Here is a 23,247-nt window from a genome sequence, read left to right as displayed (position 1 = left end):
TCGCGTAAAACCACACAGCCACTGAGCTCTATACATTCCATACTCCGCTATACCAAAATTATTTGAACAAACATTCGCGATTTATAATAGTGAATATTTTCTTTTTGGGAGCGTCGTGTGCTGCTGCTGGTATGAGGAGACCGGGTTTGTAACCTAAATGTTTTGATTTTTAACGAGCCTGCATCCAGGGTGGCCTGCAACGAAGATGTTTAATTTTAAATAGAGGCTAAAACCGGGTGTGTATATTATTTATACAAAAAAGAACGCTTGTTTATTTATGTTCTAATTTTGAGACATCCCTTTTTTTCGGAAGTGAATGGGGAATAAAACCAACACCACAAGATACGATTTACACACATTTAAGCATACATCCTCCCTTTAAAGTTGGATTAGGAGACTCGCGCTGGCTTTAGGCGTTTTTCTATCCCATTTAATTGGCTCATTATTGAAAACGCCATATACGCAATTCCATCCCATCAGAGTCACTCACTCGCTGACTCACTGTGAATCCCGGACTTAATTTCAAACTAAAATAAGGTTTTCTTTGGCTCTCTCTCTCTCTCTCTCTCTCTCTCTCTAACAACCGACAACCCCTTAGTTTTAATTGCTTAATTTAAATTGGTTATTTTGATTGGTTAATTTGTAACTCATTGTAATTTATAACATTGTAATTATCATCATCATATTGTCATACTGACATATTAAATGATCTCCTTTTAAAAACAAAAAAACTCTCTCTCTCTCTCTCTCTCTCTCTCTCTCTCTCTCTCTCTCTCTTCTAGGTACGTAGGGCGTTAATGTCAATATAGTAACTCGGCGGGTAGGTTTAGGTTTTTAGTCGGATTCAATCCCCTGGAATGGAATCACGCCAGGAGGGCAGACTAGAATTATCATTAATCCAGATATCGCCACTAAGGCCCGAGCTTTAACAAGCTTTTCCCTTTTTTTTTCTTCTCTTTTTTCTTCCTTGCCTATTCCTTTTTTTTTTGTGCAAAGGGGGAAATAGATTTTGTCAACTTCCGGCTGGTTGTAGGACCTAGCACTAGGAGCCAAGTTGGTATCGAATCCCCGTAGCTTACAGCGGGAGATCCAGCTACATAGGGAGAATCGAAATTGGCCGTACCTTACTTACTGTTCGTTTCACCTTGAGTGTCTTATATCCAACAAAGTTACGTATAAGCTCTTATAGAGCCGCTTCTTATCTAAGGAATAGTGCTTAAAGGGAATGTGAAACGATTCATTATAATGAATCCAATATTCGATAATTTTATACAGCTTATCTTATGTCTCGATCGTAAATCTCAATCTCAGACGGGATCAGATCCAAGGTTTAAATTAGGCTTAGTAATTAGTTTTATTCACGATTCCCACTTAAATGCACGGCCAACCTATATAAGACAGCAATTGGTACGTTCTCATTTCTTATATGCGTTCTTGGTCTTACTGTAACATAGTTCGTGCGCTGCAAATTTAACTTGAGACGGGAGTATAAAGTAGTTTCTCTCAGGACCTGATTTTTTTTTAGGCAATTCCAAAGTTTTCAAACTTTTTTTCCCGATCTTCGCAAACTTCATTCAATATCGACAAGGTTATCCTTGCCTTTTGTCCCTGGAAATCTCAATTTAAGGAAGGCGGGAAATTCTTTTCTTTACCCATTGCCCTTCGAAATTCCCCATTTACGGATCGTTTCGGATCAAATATTTTAAGAATTGAACTGGGATATTCTCGTTTCTATCAGTTAATATTAATTTATTAGATCCTCTAATTGGAGTTTAGAGAATTTGAGATTTATGTTTTATAAATTAAGCTCAGTAACGCGAATAGGTTATTGACATTTTATTTATAGTTGCGAAACTTGGAACGTAACAAAAGGGGGAAAAGATCATTTCTTCTTAAAATAAATGCGTGGGACTGCTCAGGGACTCAATCCCATTTGGGGATACGGGATTTATATAGTCAAATACAGATGAATTGAGAGTTCGAATCCATTATCCTACGCCGCCACCGTCGCGATACTCCTTTTCAAAAAAGTGTTTTCCGCACGTTTCTAGCCTCGAGGGGATCCCCTATTTTGATTGCCATTCTTTCACGTAACATTTTCGCCCCTTGAAGAAATGAAAGGAAAAAAGGCAACTTCTTTGGGCCCCCAAGTCTTAAAATTCTCATAGAATTTGATAGCTTCACTCGTAAAACTTTGCTATACCACAATGAATGTCTGCGGGTCAAATATCCAGTTTGCTGAAAAGAAGTGTTTATTATGTGTATGAAGGACAGAATTTGCTTATTGTCAAAACAGAACCTACTACAAAATTTGCTTATTATCTGCGCTTCTCAGAATAATTTGCTTATTATCAGCACCTTTAAGATGAAGCTGATAATAATTTAATAAGTAATATTGCCTATATCTTATTTACATTGGAGCTTTATTGAATAGTAAATAATTCAAAGAATATTTAATCCAACTAAATCAACCGTTCTCAATAAATTATAGCGATATGGGATTAGGGGATTATACTGAATCGGCACCTATATATATATTCAAATATATTCACCATAAACTGATAGTACTTCATAAACTATAATATAATCCTTCCAGTCTTTAACGAAAGCCACATTGGCAGGAATACATTTTGGGCCTAGCAAACCTTATATACTGAAACCGTGGAGTGCCGTTTCCTCATATTCCATACCGTAACGGCACCACGAGGTTATGAAATTTTTTAAAAAACGTTTATCTTTATTACCTGTCTCGTAAAACGGGGTTTGACCACGCGTTAAACGGTTCCACACTTTAGCTTCTTTAATCACATCCCGTACGGCTCATAAAATGCAATATACGACGTACCGGGCTATTACGCAAAATCGTTAAACCCCCCTCCTAACAACAAATAAGATATATATTCGATTGAATAATCGTCACTAAAGAATGAAAACACTCGAAAGATACAATAATAACATTAACGCATCTTATTATTATATAATTAAATTCCATAGAAGATCTTTAGAATTTTTTTTAAATAAATATTGAATGCAATATCTAGTTTATCAAAAAGTTTATTTAAATTTCAATAATTGGTATTAAAAAAAATTAGTAAACACTTTAAAGCCCCGTTTACATAAACTTCGGGATTAATCTCCTAAAATGTTCTACACTAATTTTATTTCTTTGAAGTTTATGCCCTCGAAAGCCGTATTAAAACTTTCTCTTAAAATTTGTGTAAGAAATAAAATAACTCACCGGTTAGTTTAAAAATCCACGAAGTTTTATTAATAATTAAAAGATGTTAGTTCACAAATTACGGTAGTTTTCCAAAACAGTAATTAAAACGGTTTTTACGACTTGGTCACATCGAAAGTGGAAACTTAAAAATCGTCATTAGAACATAAATAATATTAAAAGAAATCAATCGCAAAAGTTACTTTTTTTTATTTACTTTACAAATTGACGGAAAATGTTTAATATATTTCGATAAATTCGGACTTGAGCGCGGTTTAAAGGGTTAATTATAGCAACATTATCGCGGGGAAAGATGTTGGCTACGCTGTATTACTCGAGCAGCGTGTTTAGGTGAAAGCGGCTTTTACCCCGCGAAAGTCAGAACTCGATGTGAGAGGAAGATAGAATAGGAAGAGCGTTTTTAAAGGAGTACCGATCCGACGGTGGTGAACGCTCCTACTACAGCGAATCGAATGTCTCCGAGTCCCAAACCCTCTACCGGAGAAATTGGGCAAAATGGATGATAGATGCTCTCGGCAGTCCGAAGCCCGCCCATTCTCCCGAGCTTCTTACTCCTTCCTAACTGTTGCGCTTTCTCTCTTTTCCTATAGGACCAGTACTAAGGCTAAGGTTTACACGTATATCCCTTGGTCAGCGAGGACCTTTTTTTTTTCTCCGCGTCTTGTTTTCTATCAGATGTTGGTAAAACCGACGTTACCCCGATATTTGGTTGGGATGTACTTACTCGATCTTCTGAATGAAACGTCGTTCGCTAGAATCCGGGATTTAAAGAGATTTATTCCTAGGTATTTTCTATTAATGGAGAAATATGATTAGAAATGATTGATCCGATTAAAACTCATTAGTTCAATTAATGATTGATTAATGCATGATGTAATTAACGTGTCTCTTTCTCATTATACTTTTCTTTTGATCTTCTATTTGGTTTTGAAGGTAATCAATTTATAATTTAGATTGTGATCTTCGGATATTGACGTTTTGATCAAGATTTCGCGCATAAATTTAAAAGAAGATAGGCGTGTTGTATTTTTATTTTTGGCATTTTGTATGGTGACAAAGAGGATAATATAGAGTCTACCAAATTATTGCAAACGATTATTTTGATTTTAGCTCCTTAATAGATAACTTTAGTATTAATTTACTTTTAATATCTGCTTCTCGGGAGTTATTTTCCATTACTTCGTGTAACGTTTGGATTTAGGGCTAGAGCTACGTTGTATACCGCTGACGTGAGATCGGATGTTTCTGGGAAAGAACGTGTGCTGTGGCTTATATTTTATTCATAAAAATATCTTCTGTGGTTGCTTGGTTTATGAGACCTACGTTTATACTAGGATGTATAATATAACTGAAATATTTCAAACGTCTATTTTTGGCCTACATTTCTCTATTTTCCTCCCATACCCCCGATCCCGATTTGTTTCTCTGTGCTACGTTAAGGGTTGAGTTAAGCCTCGCTCACCCACGGAGAAGCCGTCTATTATATCTCGACCTTTAAACTATTACGTAAAATAATTAAAAACCGAAATTAATCACGTTAAGTCTTAAAAGCTTTAAATTCCTTAAAAATTTTTTTCTCAAAATTATCTTTTAAATGTAATCTCTGGCTTAATGAGTTAAATTTTTAGAAGCCACTTCTAAATTTACACGTAAAATATTCCTTTAATCTTAATTCTTATGATGTAAGAAGGAAGCTACAGGCGAAAATTAATTTCTTTCTCTTCTCATGCAGACTTTTTAAGCTAGAAAAATATACGAATATAATAAAAAGGAGGCGTGAATTTCTTATATTTAACCATGAATATTGAAACTTACCCTATATTGAAACTGGGTGCGAGTAACAATACCTTTTCATTTTATATTCGGGTGATAATTTAATTACTTCATCACAGTTGCTAGGTTTTTTAGCCTAAAATGAAGAAAAAGGATTAACAATAATGTATGTATTATCTTCCTAGGAATTACGGTCATAAATTTACGCCAAACTTTTTATCTAAATCCATTTTCAACATAAATGAAGGCTAAAATAAAACGCGGAAAACCCTCGTGTGTTGGACACTTTACTAAGATCTTGGTTTTGAAACAAACTCATACCGTGTTCCTGCACGGAATCAGAAAGTATCCATGCCCTCGCTAAACAAAAATATTACGCGAGGAAACTTCGTAAGTCTTAGTTATTTGCTAAGACTATTTCTCGACTTCTGTTTTGAGATCGTTGTTTTTTAAACACTGCTAACGTTGAACCATTATTTTTTGTGATTCATGTTGTTCTAAAGAAAAGAGTTTTGGGGTAGAAATTACGATTCCAAAGGTCAAGATAAAGTGAGGATGAACTGCCACCATTTTAATTCATTCATCATTGCTTCATTGTTTCAGCCAATCAAAGAAATGACCGCTTAATGAGTAATCTCGTGATGCGCTTTCACAAAGGCCTAAGAGAAATCGCGGACTAACAACTAAAAGAAACAGCAAATATGAGTGAAAGATAAATAACCCATAAAAAATTATATTTTATCCATCAAGGGAGTGACTATATGGAATCAAATCCTAAGGCGGTCGGGTACGTCTGTCCGTGAGGAGTTTGACTTGTTTTTCCTGAGCCTCTTTCTGTACTTATTATCCCTATATACAAGATGAAAGGCGGTATTTAATGACGGTAATTAGAGGTTATTACGAAACGTTTACTTAGAATCCTTTTATATCTTTAGTGGGAAAGCTGGAAGAGTCCTACACGTGTCATTGAGAGTATATATCGTTTTTGTTTACCTATGGGGTTTTTAATGAAATATTTTCTCTTCAATGGTGCCTGCCTCTGTTGATTTAACCTTATATAACCTTTATTGATAGTCCAGTAGCGATATTGATAGAGTTTCACTTCAAACATAAGTAACGTGACTTACCACTTAAGTGAAAATTTTGGTTTTGCCCCCTTAAGCAATAAGTCATCTAATATAAGAATTTTTGAAAAATCTAAAATATTTTCTATCTCCATTTTGCCGTCAGGGTCACTGTATTCGCGTATTTTATGGATGACCCCTTAAATTTAATTAAGAAACTGATTAAGACAATGATTTTTAATTTAATTAAGGGGTCCTCCCTAAAAAACTCAAATCATAACTCGAAAAATGGAGATAAAAGTTACATTTTCGACTCAAAATCGATCCCCCTTAATTTAGGACAGACTTTGTATAATTAAAATACGTAAATCCTTTCAATTTCTTTCATATATGGAACAGAAGTTTTTGAAATATCTTTGAAAGAAACTCGAAGTCTATGATTTGTTTTAGTTTTTGGTTTCCACGCTAGCTGATAGCGTTAAAATGGAACTTTAAGCGCAGTTCCCGAAACACAAGAGCCATTGAGTTAATACCATCAAGCGTTATATCCAATTAGAGTCTATATACTCGAATTCTCGGATGTTGAGAGGGATCTGTTAAATGTCTGCCTATTCCTTGAAGGACTTCCGGTTCATTATTGCACCATTCAATCGCTCTCAAATGGAATCTTAATTAAAGCTTAATAGATCCAAGTTCACGATAAGACTTCTCGTTCACTGATATCACTCGATAATAATAGGGTAGGAGTAGAAAAGGAGAGGAAACAACCGGACATCTTAACTCCCACAATGCCAACGGGAGAAAAAGGAAAACTTGGTCACCGGGTATCACGTGGCATCAGAGTTCCCGCAATGAGAATTTTGCCTTTGTCTTTTGTAAAGCTTTTAGGTGAAAGACGAAAAGTAAAAGGGATGAAAGAAGCTGTAAACAGCCGAGATCTTCTCCAGTTTCCCATCATTGAGGCCTGCCATAGTAATAGAAGGACTTTCCGCAGTTGAACTATTGATACCCGAGTCGATCGGCGACCGGCGAATAGCCGCTTCCGTCCTTCGACTACACGCGGCGGCGCTCCTACGATCTCTTCGTCTTAAAGGCAAAAACGCGTTAATAGCTATTAGAATAGCTTCCAAGATACTATAAAATCGCTATTAAACTCTACGGAAGAAAAAGAATTAGTTCATCCGGGAGGGTTCAAATTCAACCCTGGATAGAAAGTTATGATGTTATTGCTATGTCTTCCAAAGTCGATATCCAAGTCATATCCGTCCAATAAAAAAGTAGATAAATTCGAAGTTAGGGAAAAAAGAAACTTAGGAATATTCTTTCTCGAATCTTCGTTAACTTTGTTCAACGCGCTGCTTACTCTTTTTATTTATACATTTATATACTTTGGTTTCATTTACTTCCCGAGATGCAATAATATAAATTGCTTTTGCCGGATCGCAAATTGTCAGTCCGTTTACCACTGGAAGCCACAACCAGAAAGTACCGCAAACCTAACAGAACTTTTTTTTTTTGCAAAAGTGACTAAGATAAACAAAATTTCTATAGTTTGGTTCTTTATTGTTTGTACGAAGCCCTCCATATACCCTACATTCATTAGAAAAAAGGGATAGCAACTCCGAAGAATGCAATAGATTACAGTGACGTAAAATGATAAATTTTGAACAATGAGCTTTGTCTATGAAGGGAAAATTTGGTTATTTTGTCATTCCTACCAATGCTTTTAACCTATTACATTGTCAATAATCTAATAGAGTATGATAAGAACAAATAATATTCTCCGTATCTTCTCGCGTTTGTTTGGCGTCTCGGGATAACGCGTCGAGGCAACGAAATTCATACATCTGTAGAATCCAATTTGGAAATAGTCGTAAATTTGATATTCGATGATAGGACCTAGTCTAGCTTTAGAGTCTTATCTTTCCGCTTCCAGATGTTTAGCTTTATATCCTAATGTTTTTAGATACATTTTTCTAGAAACATCTTTTGGGATAAAATATAGAAAGTTATTATTTTTTTATTTTACAATACATTGCCTCGCTTTTATACTCTTGAGAAACAGGCTCTTTTGAAAGAAAGTTGAATTTTGTTTTCTTATACCAGGGTTTTGAATGAGATATATATATATATATGGGTGATTTTTATTCGGGATGAAATGTTGATTACAGAGAAAGATATGACCCAAGAGGCGAACGAAAATTAAGTCTAGTTGATTAATACGATTTTACGTATTCCTTGGGTGTATGCGTATGAAGTATATAACCTCAGGGGGTCAAAGAATGTACATAACTAAAAAAAACAAATTTATTGTTGAAAATACGAAGAAAATCTCATTTTTCTTCGCAAATACACCCTAGAATTCTTTTAATATTTTCAGAAACATACAAAGGCAGTTTTATATTATTTATAAAATAAAGTAATAAAATGAGACCTCTTTATATCATTTCATTTCATTATTTTAATATCCGTATTTATCGACATTCAATTCGTACATTTAACCCCTAAAGCTATCTATATTCAAGAAATAAAATTGAATTAAAAACATTTTGTCTCTACGCCTGTAAGGCATATTCACCCTGAACACTGGTGTAAAGCGGGATAAACATTTCTACAGGGGCTAATAGGAAATACATGGGATGCTTTCAGCCTGGTAGCATGCTTTGCCTAAGGATACAAAATTATTATTTTTTCCACTAATTATTCCCGGTTCCCCATTCAACAAATGCGTAACGAGTAATAACATGTTCTAGGGTGTCATATGAGTTCTTGGTAAAGCATTTAAACCAATGGTGCTTAAGAAAATAGACGGAAATGAAAACGTTTTAAAATTATCAGGCAGTCGTAAAAATTTGTGGATGGGTTAAGTTTGTCTTAAACTCTCAGAGATGAGCTTGGGAGGGAGTATAAAAAAACATTAACGCCCGGGCTTTGCATCCTCTTGGGACGATTCGCATTCCTTTCTCTGTATTTCCCCTTGTGTATCTTTTATTGCTTGGGTATCAACCCATACCCACTAGTTCCCTTGTTGTTTTTATCTCTCTCTTTAAAAAAATAGCAACAGCTGTAAAATTTTCCCGCCATTCTTCTTCAGCTGTACGTGCCATAGACTAATAACCTAGCGTGACAGCTCTCTCTTTTGCTAAAGAGTTGTTTCGTATTATTCGTAGCGAGATGCGGGATCATATTTCTTAACAGCAAAGGCTTAGCGTAACTTGGCTGCTTCTATAGTATCTGTCGTCTGCTTTTATAATTTTTAAATCAATTAAGACTGATAATTTCCTTTCGCGCATGCGTTGGAAGTTTAAATTTTCACGGCTGGAATGCAGTGTTGTTCTACTATTCGGGTAACGCGGTTCTTCTTGAATTAAAGTTCTCTTTTAACTTGGAAATTATCTTGGGGTTATCATAAGGGTCACACGTTATCTTTACCATAGTATTCTTGACTTCAGATGGCGCGTTTTGAACCTGTGGAGAATTACGCGCTCAAACGTGGCTCAAAGAAACGTGGAGATTGAGCTAGGGAAGAAATAAAAAAAAAATATTTCTATATGGTAACTGCTTTAAAACCCATTTGAAAAAACCCGAAATGGCGTCCCGTTCTCTGAACGACAGCTATTTGCAATTTTTACGGACTTTCTCTTCTGTAAAAACGCAAAAACGGGTTCGCCGCGGTGATATCAACAGACATTGGAAGATTGCGAGCAAAATTGTTGTATGTTATTTTTAGAAAATATCCGCCACTAAACAATAAAGAGACGGATGATAGCCCGTACAATTGCTTTGAAAAACGGGCTCTAAAATTGAGGCAAACAAGCGTCTCATAGATAACATTAATCAATGAACTCTTATTCACTAATTAATGCTCAAAAATATTCGGAGGTAACTGTATTTAATGCCATATTTGCATATCGAAATCTGATGTACCTAGTTCAATTTCTCAAAATCCCCGAAATATTAGAGCTACCACGTATTTCCCCGCATTCTTTCTCCAATTTCTTTATTCGTCCAAATATACATTTCTATATATGGAAGATAAGTAACGACTGAGACCCTCGACCCAAGGACTCAAAACCATAGAGATTTTACATAATTTTTCAAGGTTTCTTTAATGTCGTTACATATCAGTATAATATTCGATTTCTTGCTGCAAAAAAAAAACCTATTTAATGCACACTAAAGTAGCATCTCTTACGTAGAATCTCCTTTACCCTTTTCTAAAGAAAGAAAGACCCAAGAGAGAGATAGAGAGAGAGGGAGAGAAGAGAAAAATATTCCTTGAAATTCCATGCACGATCTTTAGAGTTCGCAACCAACTAAAGCTCAACAAACTCAAAAGAGTTTTAGAAAAGAACGATAAATTTCTAACCCGCTAATTTCAGCTTCACGGAGTTTTAATTTTCGAACAAGCTTTAAAGGTAAAGTCTCATGAATATATTCATGACAGCGTATTTGCTGATTAGGAATAGACGCGATTGAAGCTTCCCTTAATCGATTTTTTGGCCAGCAATATTATGATAATTGTATAAATATTTAAATTTCAATTAAGAAACGAAGTTAAAATTTAAATAAATTAATACTCTTAGAGTCTAGATCATTTACTTCCTTTTCTACTCATCCCTGGTAAACCGAGACACTTTTCCTTTAGAAGAGTTTAGTTTCGGGGATTTTCCATTTTATAAAGTGATAAATTTCTCTCAAAATTCGTAAGTTATCTTTTTGCTGCTTTTTTTACGTCTAATTACCAATGTTCCTGTGTTTTTTTCATGAGAAACTGACACTTATTTAATGGGGGAAAGTTCATTTTCACGCATTACATCGTTTGCGTTGTAATTTCTAGTTTTTTAGTGACATTATGAATTGTTGGCACGAAAATTTCGAGTAGAGATTTTAGGAGTAAGGGGTTGCTTTCAAATTGGAAAATTACACTCTCCGGTGAGCACAGATTCCCTTTTAAATCCTCCTTTTTGCGGTAAATTGTTGATAGTAGTCTCAACTGAAACTGTAATAAATCAGCGGTCATGGAGAGCCGCAAAAATCCCAACTTTAGAAGAGATAATTATTAACTAAGTACTTAGAAGGCTGGGTTCTATTGCTTTATGACTTCAGAATTAAGAAGGAAATTCTTTAAAATAAAAAATTAATAATTTTATTCAATTTAATCCAATGGACTGAACGTGCATTTCAACCAATTTTGAATCAAGTTAAATTTTTATAGGATAAGAAAAATTTTCACTTTTATTAATTCAATAAATTTCGCTTAGACTCTCTCTGAACTTCTCCCATTCCCTTTTATACGGACTTTAGCTTTAATCTCGTTCAAAGAACCGAATTTCTTTCATTCCTATGAATGAGAAATTATTTTAAATTTAATGAATTGATGGGACTCTACATATTTTACCCTAATTCTTACATTAAATTTCAATTGGAACCTTTTCCAATGACTCGTGCGTAAAGTTTAATTTAATTTTTTGATATTATATTGAAAGTTTTAATTACGTATACGCATTCGGGATTTGATATTGAAATAATTCGTTACTTTTCAAGTCTAGTTAATTTGTTTCTAGCAGTCTTATAAAGGCGTATTGGGACTGAAACAAATTGAATATAAACATAACTTGATTCCGAATAGGTAAATCACTTTAAATTTATTTATTCCAACGTATGTATGCATTAACATATTCAAATTTATGAAATATATCGAGTTTCATATATAATATATTCCGTCCTATTTGACCGAAAGATGCCTGTATTTCAAAGTGCCACTTTTGATGAAATTTTAAAATTTTAGATAATAAACGTGTCTTATATATTTTAAAATTAAATTGTTGAAACTAGAATTAGAATTTTCTCTCTTTGTACCAAAACCATGAATCAGATCATTTAAACCATGAATTTTGAGAAACTTGCGGTTGAATATTTGACTAAGTTGTTCGAGTCCCCAGAATGTTTAAACCCCTGCGAGTGGCTTAACTATTTCAGATAGTAATATTAGTCGCCAGAAGTTTCACCCGTGATACCTTGCGTTCCCTAAAATATTATTATTTAATACTCCGGGAAAAATGGAGGACCCTTTCATACGAAGGAGAACGATTTTTGAATTATTCTAAAAGCTGCTATTTCCAAATTAATTCTCAAGATGGTTTACATTTAGACGCAACTAACTAAACGTCATATTATAATTTAACTTCACAGATAAGCTTTAGTATGGGTTGAATTTTATAAATATTAATTAGTTTCCAAGGCTTAATTACAGTTCTATGTAAATTTTGATTTTTGAATTTAACATATGACATTAGACATAGAAGTTTATATCTAAGGATAACATTTTACAGGGTGTATCTAATAAGTCTACCATAAATTAAGGGGTTCTTATAGCGATTTTGAGTCGAAAATGTAACTTCTGTATCTAGCCCAAATCCCTCATTAAATTAATTTCAAGTGTAGGTGTGTCACTGCGGGAAGGGATGTTTACTCTCTCTCTCTCTCTCTCTCTCTCTCTCTCTCTCTCTCACTCACTCTCTCTCCGTGTGTATTCTACACATGCTCAAAATTCCCCTTAATGACGCGACTCTATTTCTCAATAATCAACTCCAAATTTAGATTGGTTATATTTAGACTTACGTGGTGTATTGATAATGGCCATATTTGTACCGTACAGCGAGCGTTAACCAATGTATCATTAGCTCAAAGAAGTTCGTTGACCCCTGACTTTTAATCTTATATAAGTAATCTGTATAAAACTAAAGCTGGCAAAAATTGGCCTCCTTCTATATTATGTTCTAAGAAAAGTTTTTTTCTTTTATTTCTCTTTCTGTAGATAACCATGACGATTGGTCATCTGTTTGCCTCTTCCTCTTCAGGATTACTTCCGCTTTTCTTCAGTAAAGAAGTTCCGGTGTCTGGGCCTAATATTCCAACCATCTATAACTGGTTGTATTACCGCTGTACCGAAAGCTCTCAAGAACTTAACTTCTTCCATCGCCAACTAGTGGTGAGTACAATTCTTCATCTTTTTTTTTTTTTTTTTTTTTTTGGAGGTGGGGTAATATGGTTAAACCTGAAATTTATTAAATTTTCCTCAGGAATGTTGAAATAATTATTGTGGATAAATTGAAAATATCCTTGATTTTCAATTACTAAATATAACGAAGTAGTTAATAGTTGAATAGGAATAAGAAGCTAACTACACTTCCTAAAATTAAAACTGAGGGCTTCGTGACTCGTACCTAGTGTTTCTCCGCTTAGTTTCAGTTTAGTATATTCATGGGTAAATGTACTAAACTCTAGTTGGATAGCTTTGAAGTCTCAAATTTATCAAAACCACGCACTTTTTTAGAAGTAAAAAGGAAAAAAAGTTTGAAAAAATACTAATGTTTTGTCGACGTTCAATTTCTCTTCATCTCGGGCTATTTTCCGAAAGTTTAGGTGACTTTGTGAAAGATCGTTACTGTTTTTACCGGTGGCTTTTTACTCTTAAAAGCCCTATTTAGTGATTGATCTTAAATCAAAAAATAAGACGGGGGAGTTTTGTAAGATCTAAGGGATCCAAAGACAGTGATAGCGTTTCGATTGTTACGTTTTGGAGCAAAAGCAAAATTTATCGACGGGAAAAAGAATGATGTCTGGGGGGAAGGATGGTTTCAATGGCGTATCAATTCCATGGAATTTTTATGGGTTTTTTCCGGGATTGATGGGGTGTGGATTACCGGATGCTGCGATGGGCAGTTTAACGTCAAACGTATGAGACTTTCGACGCAAAAAATAAAGCTGACCCATTTTCGGATTTTAGCTATTTTTATTTATTTTCCCCCATTTTATCCTTTTTGTGGCTCTTTGTGATGACGTGACGTTAGTGTATTCAGATAGGGTCAGGGATTTTTGACAAAAGTGTTTTTTAACTCTCAACTCACTCGGATTTGTAACGTTTTCAAACCCACATATTTATAATTCGCATGTTTTTAACCCAACAAGCCTTCTATCACCAAGGGTTAACATGGTATTCAATTTATAATTTTTTTAAAAAAAATTTCTAACTTTTAATTTCGAAAATACCGTCTCTCAGAAACGATTAATTTAGCTTTAGATAAAAGTATGGGAGTAGATGGTAGGAGTGACTGACTTTTCACACAAAGCCTTAATGTTAATTGCAAGCGCCAAGAAAAAGTTGATTTTTTTTTAAGCCTTGGTCCTTAGGTGGTCTTGGGGGTCTAATTAAGGCTAAAAGTTTTACCACGCTACCGTGTCGAAAATCACCTTAGTTACGGGAGATCCTTTGGCTGCTCCCTTTAATACTCTCGTGAATATATTCATACTATCATGAATATTATCAAGAACTATACGAAAGAAGGTTCAAAAGTATCACAACATAAATTCAGTATCTACAACCCGTCGTTCGGTATTCTTAAGAGAGACGAATGAATTCATGATCCTGTCTTCTACATATTCCGAGCTTTCCCATTCTTTCACTAACTTCTCCCTGGCAATTAATTAAGAAACTCGATCTATGAATTCACCTCTTTCCTATGCCGGGTTTTAACATTCTTAGGTTATAGGGAGGCCGGTTTTAACCTTTTATCTTAACAACACCCTATTTTAGAAAGATTGAAGCTAGGGGAAACCCTTAGGGTGGCCTTTTATTTAAAATATTTTTATCCCAACCGCAAAAAAAGAAGGCCCCTGCTGTCTTTAATACCGACGGCGGTATTTAGAATGGTTAGGTCTAGTTCTCCTCTTCCGTCTTTTCTAATATCCGACACTCTGGAACCCAATTTACGTTTGAGTGACGGCAGAATTGTTCCCAGCCTGAGGCTCTGTAATGAGCATTGTCGGAGTCAGGAACTCCAAGAATGTTCCGTTTCTAATCGAACATTTTCGCTAAAGAAACGCTCCCCGCGCTATTCCTTCTTTAATTCTTCTGGAACTTCTCCCTCACTCTTATCTCATTTCTTTACATCTACACTACAACTTGGAATACTTCTTTTATACAATTCCCAAAATCATCTACCAAATCAACTCAATTAGCCTTATTCCTGATCAGCGCCACTAGGGTAGTGGCGAATTTTCGAACTACTAACTGACCATAGCCAATCAGAGGGCGCCAAAAACGGAAAGAAATTCTTTTTTACATTTCTGCTTTTTTTTACGAGTTAGCGGGCAAAAATCGTCGGTAAACGAGTTTTACGCGTGATTATTTCGTCCTAGAAGAGAAAACATCTTTGAAATGTCTGCTTTAAGGTATTTTTCACGATTAAAAACGATTTCAAATGACTGAAAATAAACTTTCGCCTTTAAAAACAGGAAAAAAGCAAGTTAACACGTTAAGCCTTGGCTCAATATTGACAGTTGAGTTGCTGACAGTGTAGTATATTGCCACAGTTTGGAGAAATTGCATTATATAATGTACAATTCGTAAGATTTAGTTTAAATATAATAGTTGTAACTCAAGATTAGTCAAAATTTCCAAGATTAACAACCGTTGTGTCATAGAAGTCTTTAGAAACAGTCAAAGTTACCTTTCTTACCACGCCTACCCTCGAGATAAAGTTATGAGACAGAAATGGTTAGGCGCTATAGCAGCTGGGGTAGGAACTAAACCACTAGACCTGAATAGTTCACGAATTTGCTCCAAACACTTTCTACAGACAGACTAGTTTCCAACTATTGGTTCTCAATGTAAACGTCTCAAGCCATTCGCGATTCCATCAATATTTGAAAATACAAAAGTTTTGGATGCAATGCCGCATTCCCCTACTCGTAGCCAAACGGTTCCTAAAGAAGCATTTGGACATATGAGTCCAAAAGATAGAACGCAGTTGTTGGAAGAAATGGGAGCATTACATGTTGATCCAGAGGAACTTAATCAATTGCGTACCTATCCTAATCATCCTGAAGAACCACTACCAACTCCGGAAGTTCAACCCCAAGTTGGTGCAGCTGTTATTTGAGAGTGTCATCATCAAAAGCAAGTAGTGGAATATCATTGAAATCCACTTATACACCATATACACCACGTAAACAAAAACTCCTAAGAAATGAATTTGAGTTATTGTTATTGCGTAGTAAAGAGAAGCTTACAGTAACAAAGTTTATTAATAGTGATAAATCAGTAAAATACTACACGGGATTTCGTTCTTATGAAGCGTTTTGGTCATTTATTTAATTTATATTTAATGTACAAAATAATGTCAAAACAGAGCACCCATATGTTAAACCTTTAAATATGTTGACAAAAGTTGATATAAACAGTCATTAAAGAAGTATTTTATAACCAGAAAAGATTTATTTTGTTCATAGGATCAATATATCAAAAATTCGCGCTGGAATATTTCAAATGCTCCTAGCTTCTCAATATCTACATTGCAACTGTAGATAGTGAATCCAACTTGACTGTCAAGAGTTTGAATTAGCTTGACGTGTTGTAATTGTCTCCGACTTAAAAGATATAACAAACACATAACACCAACCATCACTTAGAGGTTGTGGAAGGCTTATTAAATAATTCTATTGCAAAATAGGGTAAGAGAGTCATAAAATATTTGCTGGTAAGTGTAAGCGGGATCGTGTTTCACTATTTCTAAATCATTGAACAATAGAGGCTCGTCAGTTCTTGGTTTGTTCATATGCCACATTTGAAGGCGGGTTGTACAAACACCTCGTAGAGGTAATGTTTCTTCTCCTGCCCTTACGCAGTTCAATAACTGATAAAGTAACGCGATAGAATGTTTACAATCACCATTGGTTCCGGCTGGGCATGAGCATGATATCCATTTGAGTCTATTGGGCTCTTCATCAATAACGAAACAACTAAATAAGTTATAAGAAGTTGGTCTTCTATCAGCATCACAAGTTGCACGGAAGTAAAGCAAGTTTCCTAAATCAGAAAATCGTGTTATATACATTATTCATAATTTTGGGGCTAAATATTTTCAGGCTAGAAGGGTTCATATCATTGGCGCTAGAAGGGTTCATATCATTGGCACAAGGTTACATGTAGAAGAAAAGTGCAGACTACTTTTTCCTCGGAGTAGCCTGGTCTCCTGTAAATGGTATGAACCCTCCTAGCCTGAAAACAATGTATATAAACAAGCATGTGTATGTATTATTTATGGTAAATTACTTCACATTTTATTTTATATACAAACCTTGAAGATTTGATTCAATGCCTAAAATCTTGTCCTCTTTATAAAGCATGAACCCTTGCTTTTGCTCACGCTTTGCTGTAGCATGAGTTTCCGCTATACCATCAGACAAGTCGGTCAGCTCTAATTTTTTACCCCAACCATTCTTAGGCGTTACTCGGCCTTGAAGTCTAAGCAAACCTAATTAAAAAACTGCATAATCAATTGACCAATTACCTTTTAGGCGTATTTATTGCCCTACCTTCTTTTGACATATTTGGATTAACCGCCATTACATCAATACATGCTTGACATAACCATTCATCTTGCATTAAATTAAGTCGTACTTCTTCCTCTAAATTTACGCATTTTGGATGATACCATTCCAAGCACGTCCCACATTGTAACATCTTTTGCGTAACGTCCTTTGGTTGCTTACATATACAGAATAAGCGCCTCGAAGATTCTTCAGCGAAACACGTTGAAGCAACAAGTCCACTTCGCTTCTTAGGCCTCACACTCTCTTCGGCGTTTCTTTTTGACATTTCTTAACTAAATTTGAGGATTAAATTTCACCGTCTTGTTTGAATGAGAAAAAATACGAGCTTTCTTTTACTTTCTCTGCTCAACCACTTCTCGAAACCATTATAGTATTCTAATGTCCATGGTCGAAACTGTGACAACTCAACTGTCAATATTGAGCCAAGGCTTAACGTGTTAACTTGCTTTTTTCCTGTTTTTAAAGGCGAAAGTTTATTTTCAGTCATTTGAAATCGTTTTTAATCGTGAAAAATACCTTAAAGCAGACATTTCAAAGATGTTTTCTCTTCTAGGACGAAATAATCACGCGTAAAACTCGTTTACCGACGATTTTTGCCCGCTAACTCGTAAAAAAAAGCAGAAATGTAAAAAAGAATTTCTTTCCGTTTTTGGCGCCCTCTGATTGGCTATGGTCAGTTAGTAGTTCGAAAATTCGCCACTACCCTAGTGGCGCTGATCAGGAATAAGGCTAATTCAGGGTCATTGTTCTTTTTATTCACGTAGAAAAATAAGGAATCTGTTAATCCCAAATTGACGCTTATTTTTAATGGTAATTTTGTACAATTTCTGTCGAAGAACTACACTTATTTGCGGTCTTTCGGTTTGCGTATTTGAAGTTCGCGCTACGCGGTTTCATTGGTTCGAAATTCTTCACACTGCTGCCACCTTTTATTGAAAAGTTAAACTATAGAAAAGGCTTAGCGAACGTAATTTTTGCGCGAAAAAGTAAAATCATGGCAGCGCGATCAGAAATAATCGAAAAGAGGTAATTATTTAATTAAGAAGTTAATGTTTTAATTCTGTACACACATTCTAAATTGAATTTACTATTTTTAGGCTTAGAAAGCAGGTTAATTACGCCAAACTCAATGGAAAACTGTCTGACAGTGATGGTATGTATCAATGGTGACATTTGTTTACATTTTAAGTTTAATCAAATTTAACTTAAAAACTGATAAATTTTAGACGATTTTGAGGTGAACGCTCCTCCTGCCAAACTAAAGAAAGTTGCTAAAAAAGAACCAACGAAAAAAACCCTACAAACTGACCCAAAAGATACAAAATTATCAAAAAGACCCACTGTTTCTGAAAGGGTTTTTGAACGTAATGTCAAAGAAGCTCTAGCTAAATCTAAACTACAACGTTTGAAGGATGACGACGATGACGAATTTGTTATGAAAGAAAAACCGAAAAAGAAAGATTCCATCAAAGAAAATAGCAAAACTTCAAACAGTTCTGTTTTGTCACCAAAATCAACCAATTCAACATCAAATGAAGATAAAAACACTTTAGTTACATCAATTGATGAACCCAAAGTCATCATCACCCCTGACGTTTCTACCATTTCGATTGGGTCTTCCCAACAAACGTCCCAGGATTCCCAGGAAAGTGGCCAGGCCTCACCTACATTAGTTGAAATTAAATCACTCCCATCATCCCTTGAATCAACAAATGACAAGGATGATAAAGATAACTTTAATCCCGGAGTATCATCAATTAAGGATGGATCTAGTGATGAAGATGACAATTTCTCACCCAGTTCTGAGAATCTTAAAGCTAAAACTAAACTTCCCAAGACCAAAAAAGCTAGGAAAGAAAATGTACAGAAAGAATCAACGCCCATTAAACCAAAAATGAGAACAGTTACCGCAAAAATACCGGAACCACAGAAACCTCAGACTCAGACTAGAGGACCTAAAAACTCAACTCCAAATGTTACCTCTGATCTATTATGTCATGTTAAACCAGTTAATATTCCTGCTCTTGGATTAAGAGTAGGGTTATCGAGAAAAAGGAGTGTTAAACCATTACACCCTAATGTAAAGCTTGTTTAAACCTTTTTTAATAAAATAATCCTATTGTATTTAGGCCTAAATTCTTTCCAAAATTGTACATGAAATCATTAATAAAATAGATTTGGAAAAACTTTAATGACACAAAAACAAGGGGAGAACAGAGTTAGACATGATTTTACATACAAAGTGCAATATTATAATTTTTACAAAAATTTTATTTTATATAATATTCTCTCAAGCTAATTCACAGGATTTTATTATCATCAACACTCAAATGGACAAATATTCTTCTTAATTGCTACAAGTATTAATTAATATCTTTTCTAAGAGAATCTCAACATTGCGCAGTTATTATTTCCTCTTGCGTTATGGGCATGATAGTTTCAGTTTCAGTTTGAGTTTCAGGAATTGTGGAAATCTGTTCGATATATTTTTGTAAAACATGTTTACTAGGTAACGTTAAGAGACCGTGTTTTCTGGGGTATTCGTAACCCTTGGGTGAGGCGTTTTGCCACGAGTGGCAATGTTTAATTGTTGATTCGGAGAATACCCTCTTCTTTTTCTCAAAGTTATTAATGAGGTCAAAGAGGAAAGCGTCGTTATGGTTTACTTCCGCTGATTTGGAGATACGAATAGCTTGTTTAACTGTACCAGCATTAGCCTTAATTTCCTGGGATAATTTTTGGTATTTTTTCAATTTTTGTTGAAGCTGGTGAACTTTTCTATTCGATGCGTGATACTTTTTCTTCCATTTACGAAGAGCCAGGGAATCTTGGTAGCATTTTATGACAATTTCTTGATTTTGAGGGTAGTTTAAAGATACTTTGCGCAGATTTTGAGTGTTTGGGTTAAATATAGCCGTTCCTCTACTGCAATAAGTATCGTGATCAGTGAGATTTTCACTTATTTCTTGAGTGTTGTTGTTTAGTTGATGGTTATCAGAGTTATCGTATAAAACTAGTATGGATGTTCCGTCACTATTCTGAACCATATGTTGGGAACTTAGAACCAATCCAAGGTTTTGCCCAGCAACGGTATTATGGTCTTCTTCTTCTACAACAATTTGTTGAAGTTGATGGTTTTTATTGGAGGTATTGTTTTGTCTTTGGGCGTGTTGTTCCAACAATGGAGGATATCTAGATTCATGCACTGGTAAATTGTTTGTTTCTGGGATCCACCGGCTATGTTTTAATATTGGTTCTTGGGTATCCATGTATGCACTGTCAATAACCTTTTTAATAATGTTGCCGTGTTCATCCCAAAATATTGAGGGTACAACTCCAGGACGCAAACGTTTTCGTTTTGTAGCCGTTAATGCAAAATCTGATTCCTCAAAATGCATACTGCAAATTCGAGAAGAGTTGGATGTGGTGTTAGGGGTCCAATCTGGCTTCTCAATGACTTCCAACCATAGTTTTCGAACATTTAAATCAGAAGGAAACTCGTGAAATGATAGGTTTTCGATTTTGGAACGTTTGCCATTGCGGCAGTTTGGCACGATACAGCTCATGGTATCGTTTTTAAATTTAATTAGGAAGCCTGGGAACGGAAGTTTTAATTACTTAAAAAAATAAACGAACTTCATGCAAGAGCAAAGGCTTAATGTATTTATTTCAAAACACGCAATTTCTCGTAGATTTTTAATAGATAAATGATAAATAGTTATATTGGCAATTAAAGAGCCCCTTAAGTGCGATTAAAATTCATTATTTACCTCAATTTTGATTACCCAACAAATTCAAATAATTTACTACACGAAAAGCGTACTTTATTATTTTTATTCAGGCGACAGTTACTCTCTGACGTCATAGCCTTTTCAAATGTAATAATCGAAATTCTTTTTTTCGCGCCATCTGATGGCTTTTACAATAACCATGGTTCATATTTAGATTTAAATTTCAATAGTTAATATGTTTTAAAATTTTCTAATCAATATTACTGTTGGAAAGCTAAATTTTTATAGTTATTCGTATTAATCATGGAATCAGATTTAATTTCAGTTCGTCAATACTTCTGGTTAAATCGTAGATATTGAATTTCTGATCCATGGTATTTCAATATTTCGAATGTTGTTTATTTAATAAGAACTGCTACTTCATTTAGTAATTTTTTATAAGTTTATTTAAAGTTTAAAATTTTACAAATTTGGGAGCTTTCGGACCGCGGTCCTTCCTCAGCCAGTTTTTAACTTCTGGTTAAACATGTAAATTTTATTATGCAAATTAGGAAACTTTTTACTTAATTTCCTCCTTTTGATTTTCTGTTTAAAATTTTAGGGGGGGGGGAGGAGAGAAATAAACGAAAGAGGATCCGCTTAGAATGAAAAATTATAAAATTACACCCGTAATAACTGTAATTTACAGAAACTTAGAACGTCATATCAAATTTTCAAATCGGCTTCTAAACCTCGATTAGCATAAAGGCACAATAAACCCCGCGAATCCCGGTGGGAGGGAGGGAAAACAGAAATGAAGCCTTTGGACGTATAAACAGTACCTATAATAATAAAAACGTAACTATAAACATTAGATAACAGCTTTAATTCAACACCCACAACGAGGGGCGGAACATTTATTTATCATTATGAGTTAAAGCGAAATTAAAATTAGCGTCATTTTGATCCCATTGGAAGTGTGTTTTCCCATAGAGTAGTCCATTTGTTGTTTATAAAACTGATTGATAAACATTAAAATTTAAATATTCTCAGTTGTTCCTAACGAGGATGTCAACTTAAGTTCATAACCCTGATGTCAAGTAGGGAATGTCAGAATTATGACAAATGTACTGCCCCTTTTTCTCACCTTTGTATTACCGCTGCATCTAAACAGATAAAGAAGCCAGCCGCGCCGCATTTTTTCATTGCTTAATACTTTAAATTTAAATCCGACGATTTTTACAAGGCCATATATTCTTTTTGCTCGTAAACATTTTAAGAACTCTAAACTCGTTTTCTTATTCGGCAATTCTCATACTAAGTTTAGTTTAGAGCGGCGTAAGGTAAATGTGTGTTTTTTTTTTCTTTGTACCTTTTTCATTCCCCATCTTTCTTTCTCTCTCTTAGCTTAACTTCACGTTCAACCTTAAGCCCGATTTTATCACCACTATTAATATAATTACTTTTCAATGAAGTTAGCTTTCCCTGCCCCCTAAAAAGAAAAAAAAAATACACTTTTTCAAAAATCAAAACCGTGTTTCCTCGATCGGATGTTGGATGAACACGTTCGAATCTCGTGTCCCCTGTTCCGATGTTTTTTTAAAAGTATATAAGAATAATTTTACTCAAGTTATCTTGTTTAAAATAGATCAAGTTTTATTTACGCGATAAAAATTATTGAAAACTATATCAAAAACAACTATGATCTTACCATAAAAGGTCTGTAATAATTAATTTCTTTAAAGTGATTAAGACCAATTGCTTGAAGTAAAACATTCCAAACGTTTATTGCTGTATATTACTTGAAAGCGCTTACTCCTGGTATGTTTTACATCAAGTTATTGATTTCTGAACCGACTTAATGTTAATTTAAACAGAATTTACTTTCAATAGTTTTTGGGAAGGGCGTATTTTTTTAGGAAATAATTATAACTACAGTAATTAAATACGTAGGATAGTCTAAATGTCCCGTGATTTAATTCGCCAAGGTCATGGGTACCAGTTTGTTCCAGTTTAAAACTGATAGATCGCGATTCCAAAGAAATATTGGTTTTTAATTTAA

The 23,247-nt window shown here is 34.6% G+C and overlaps 5 protein-coding genes and 2 long non-coding RNA genes across 10 annotated transcripts in view; 3 read left to right on the top strand and 4 right to left on the bottom strand.

Moving 5' to 3' along the window:
- LOC149658573 (G protein-coupled receptor dmsr-1-like) overlaps positions 1–3,924 on the bottom strand; it is a 118,685-nt gene extending 114,761 nt beyond the window's left edge. For both annotated transcript variants that reach the window (XM_089844151.1, XM_089844152.1), the window contains exon 1: positions 3,239–3,924. The gene's annotated coding sequence lies outside the window, so the exon portion shown is untranslated. The remainder of the gene's footprint in view (positions 1–3,238) is intronic.
- The window catches only part of LOC149658566 (vasopressin V1a receptor-like), a 121,126-nt gene that overhangs the window by 38,690 nt on the left and 59,189 nt on the right, over positions 1–23,247 (top strand). Inside the window, exon 2 of the mRNA XM_089844148.1 lies at positions 12,896–13,069. The gene's annotated coding sequence lies outside the window, so the exon portion shown is untranslated. The remainder of the gene's footprint in view (positions 1–12,895; positions 13,070–23,247) is intronic.
- LOC149658572 (uncharacterized) lies at positions 4,881–5,324 on the bottom strand. The gene is made up of 2 exons (XR_016369953.1): positions 5,054–5,324; positions 4,881–4,980 (listed from the first exon to the last, which is right to left on the bottom strand). It is a non-coding gene; the product is annotated as an uncharacterized LOC149658572 (long non-coding RNA).
- Positions 15,101–16,353, top strand: LOC149658571 (uncharacterized). 3 transcript variants are annotated; one of them, XR_016369850.1, is made up of 2 exons: positions 15,101–15,312; positions 15,376–16,353. It is a non-coding gene; the product is annotated as an uncharacterized LOC149658571 (long non-coding RNA). The 3 variants fall into 3 exon arrangements; XR_016369852.1 differs by lacking the exon at positions 15,101–15,312 and having other exon boundaries at positions 15,319–15,486; positions 15,568–16,353; XR_016369851.1 differs by lacking the exon at positions 15,101–15,312 and having other exon boundaries at positions 15,319–15,486; positions 15,565–16,353.
- Positions 16,202–18,192, bottom strand: LOC149658570 (uncharacterized). Its single transcript, XM_089844158.1, has 5 exons — positions 17,992–18,192; positions 17,812–17,928; positions 17,458–17,747; positions 17,220–17,396; positions 16,202–16,948 (listed from the first exon to the last, which is right to left on the bottom strand). Exons 3-5 carry the CDS (start codon positions 17,738–17,740, stop codon positions 16,569–16,571), a joined length of 840 nt encoding a protein of 279 aa, XP_089700284.1. The 5' UTR covers positions 17,741–17,747; positions 17,812–17,928; positions 17,992–18,192; the 3' UTR covers positions 16,202–16,568.
- Positions 18,402–19,599, top strand: LOC149658569 (uncharacterized). Its single transcript, XM_089844155.1, has 3 exons — positions 18,402–18,501; positions 18,573–18,628; positions 18,702–19,599. Exons 1-3 carry the CDS (start codon positions 18,470–18,472, stop codon positions 19,568–19,570), a joined length of 957 nt encoding a protein of 318 aa, XP_089700281.1. The 5' UTR covers positions 18,402–18,469; the 3' UTR covers positions 19,571–19,599.
- LOC149658568 (uncharacterized) lies at positions 19,648–21,372 on the bottom strand. The gene is made up of 2 exons (XM_089844154.1): positions 21,246–21,372; positions 19,648–21,070 (listed from the first exon to the last, which is right to left on the bottom strand). The coding sequence occupies exon 2, from the start codon at positions 21,039–21,041 to the stop codon at positions 19,866–19,868; it is 1,176 nt and encodes a 391-aa protein (XP_089700280.1). The 5' UTR covers positions 21,042–21,070; positions 21,246–21,372; the 3' UTR covers positions 19,648–19,865.

Source organism: Phalangium opilio, unplaced genomic scaffold, assembly GCF_054372755.1.
Source record: "Phalangium opilio isolate 3A_F unplaced genomic scaffold, DU_Popi_V2 ptg000075l_1, whole genome shotgun sequence".
NCBI classification, from domain to species: domain Eukaryota; kingdom Metazoa; phylum Arthropoda; class Arachnida; order Opiliones; family Phalangiidae; genus Phalangium; species Phalangium opilio.
The sequence above is the reverse complement of the archived record's forward strand: the minus strand, read 5'-3'. Positions and strand labels throughout refer to the sequence as shown.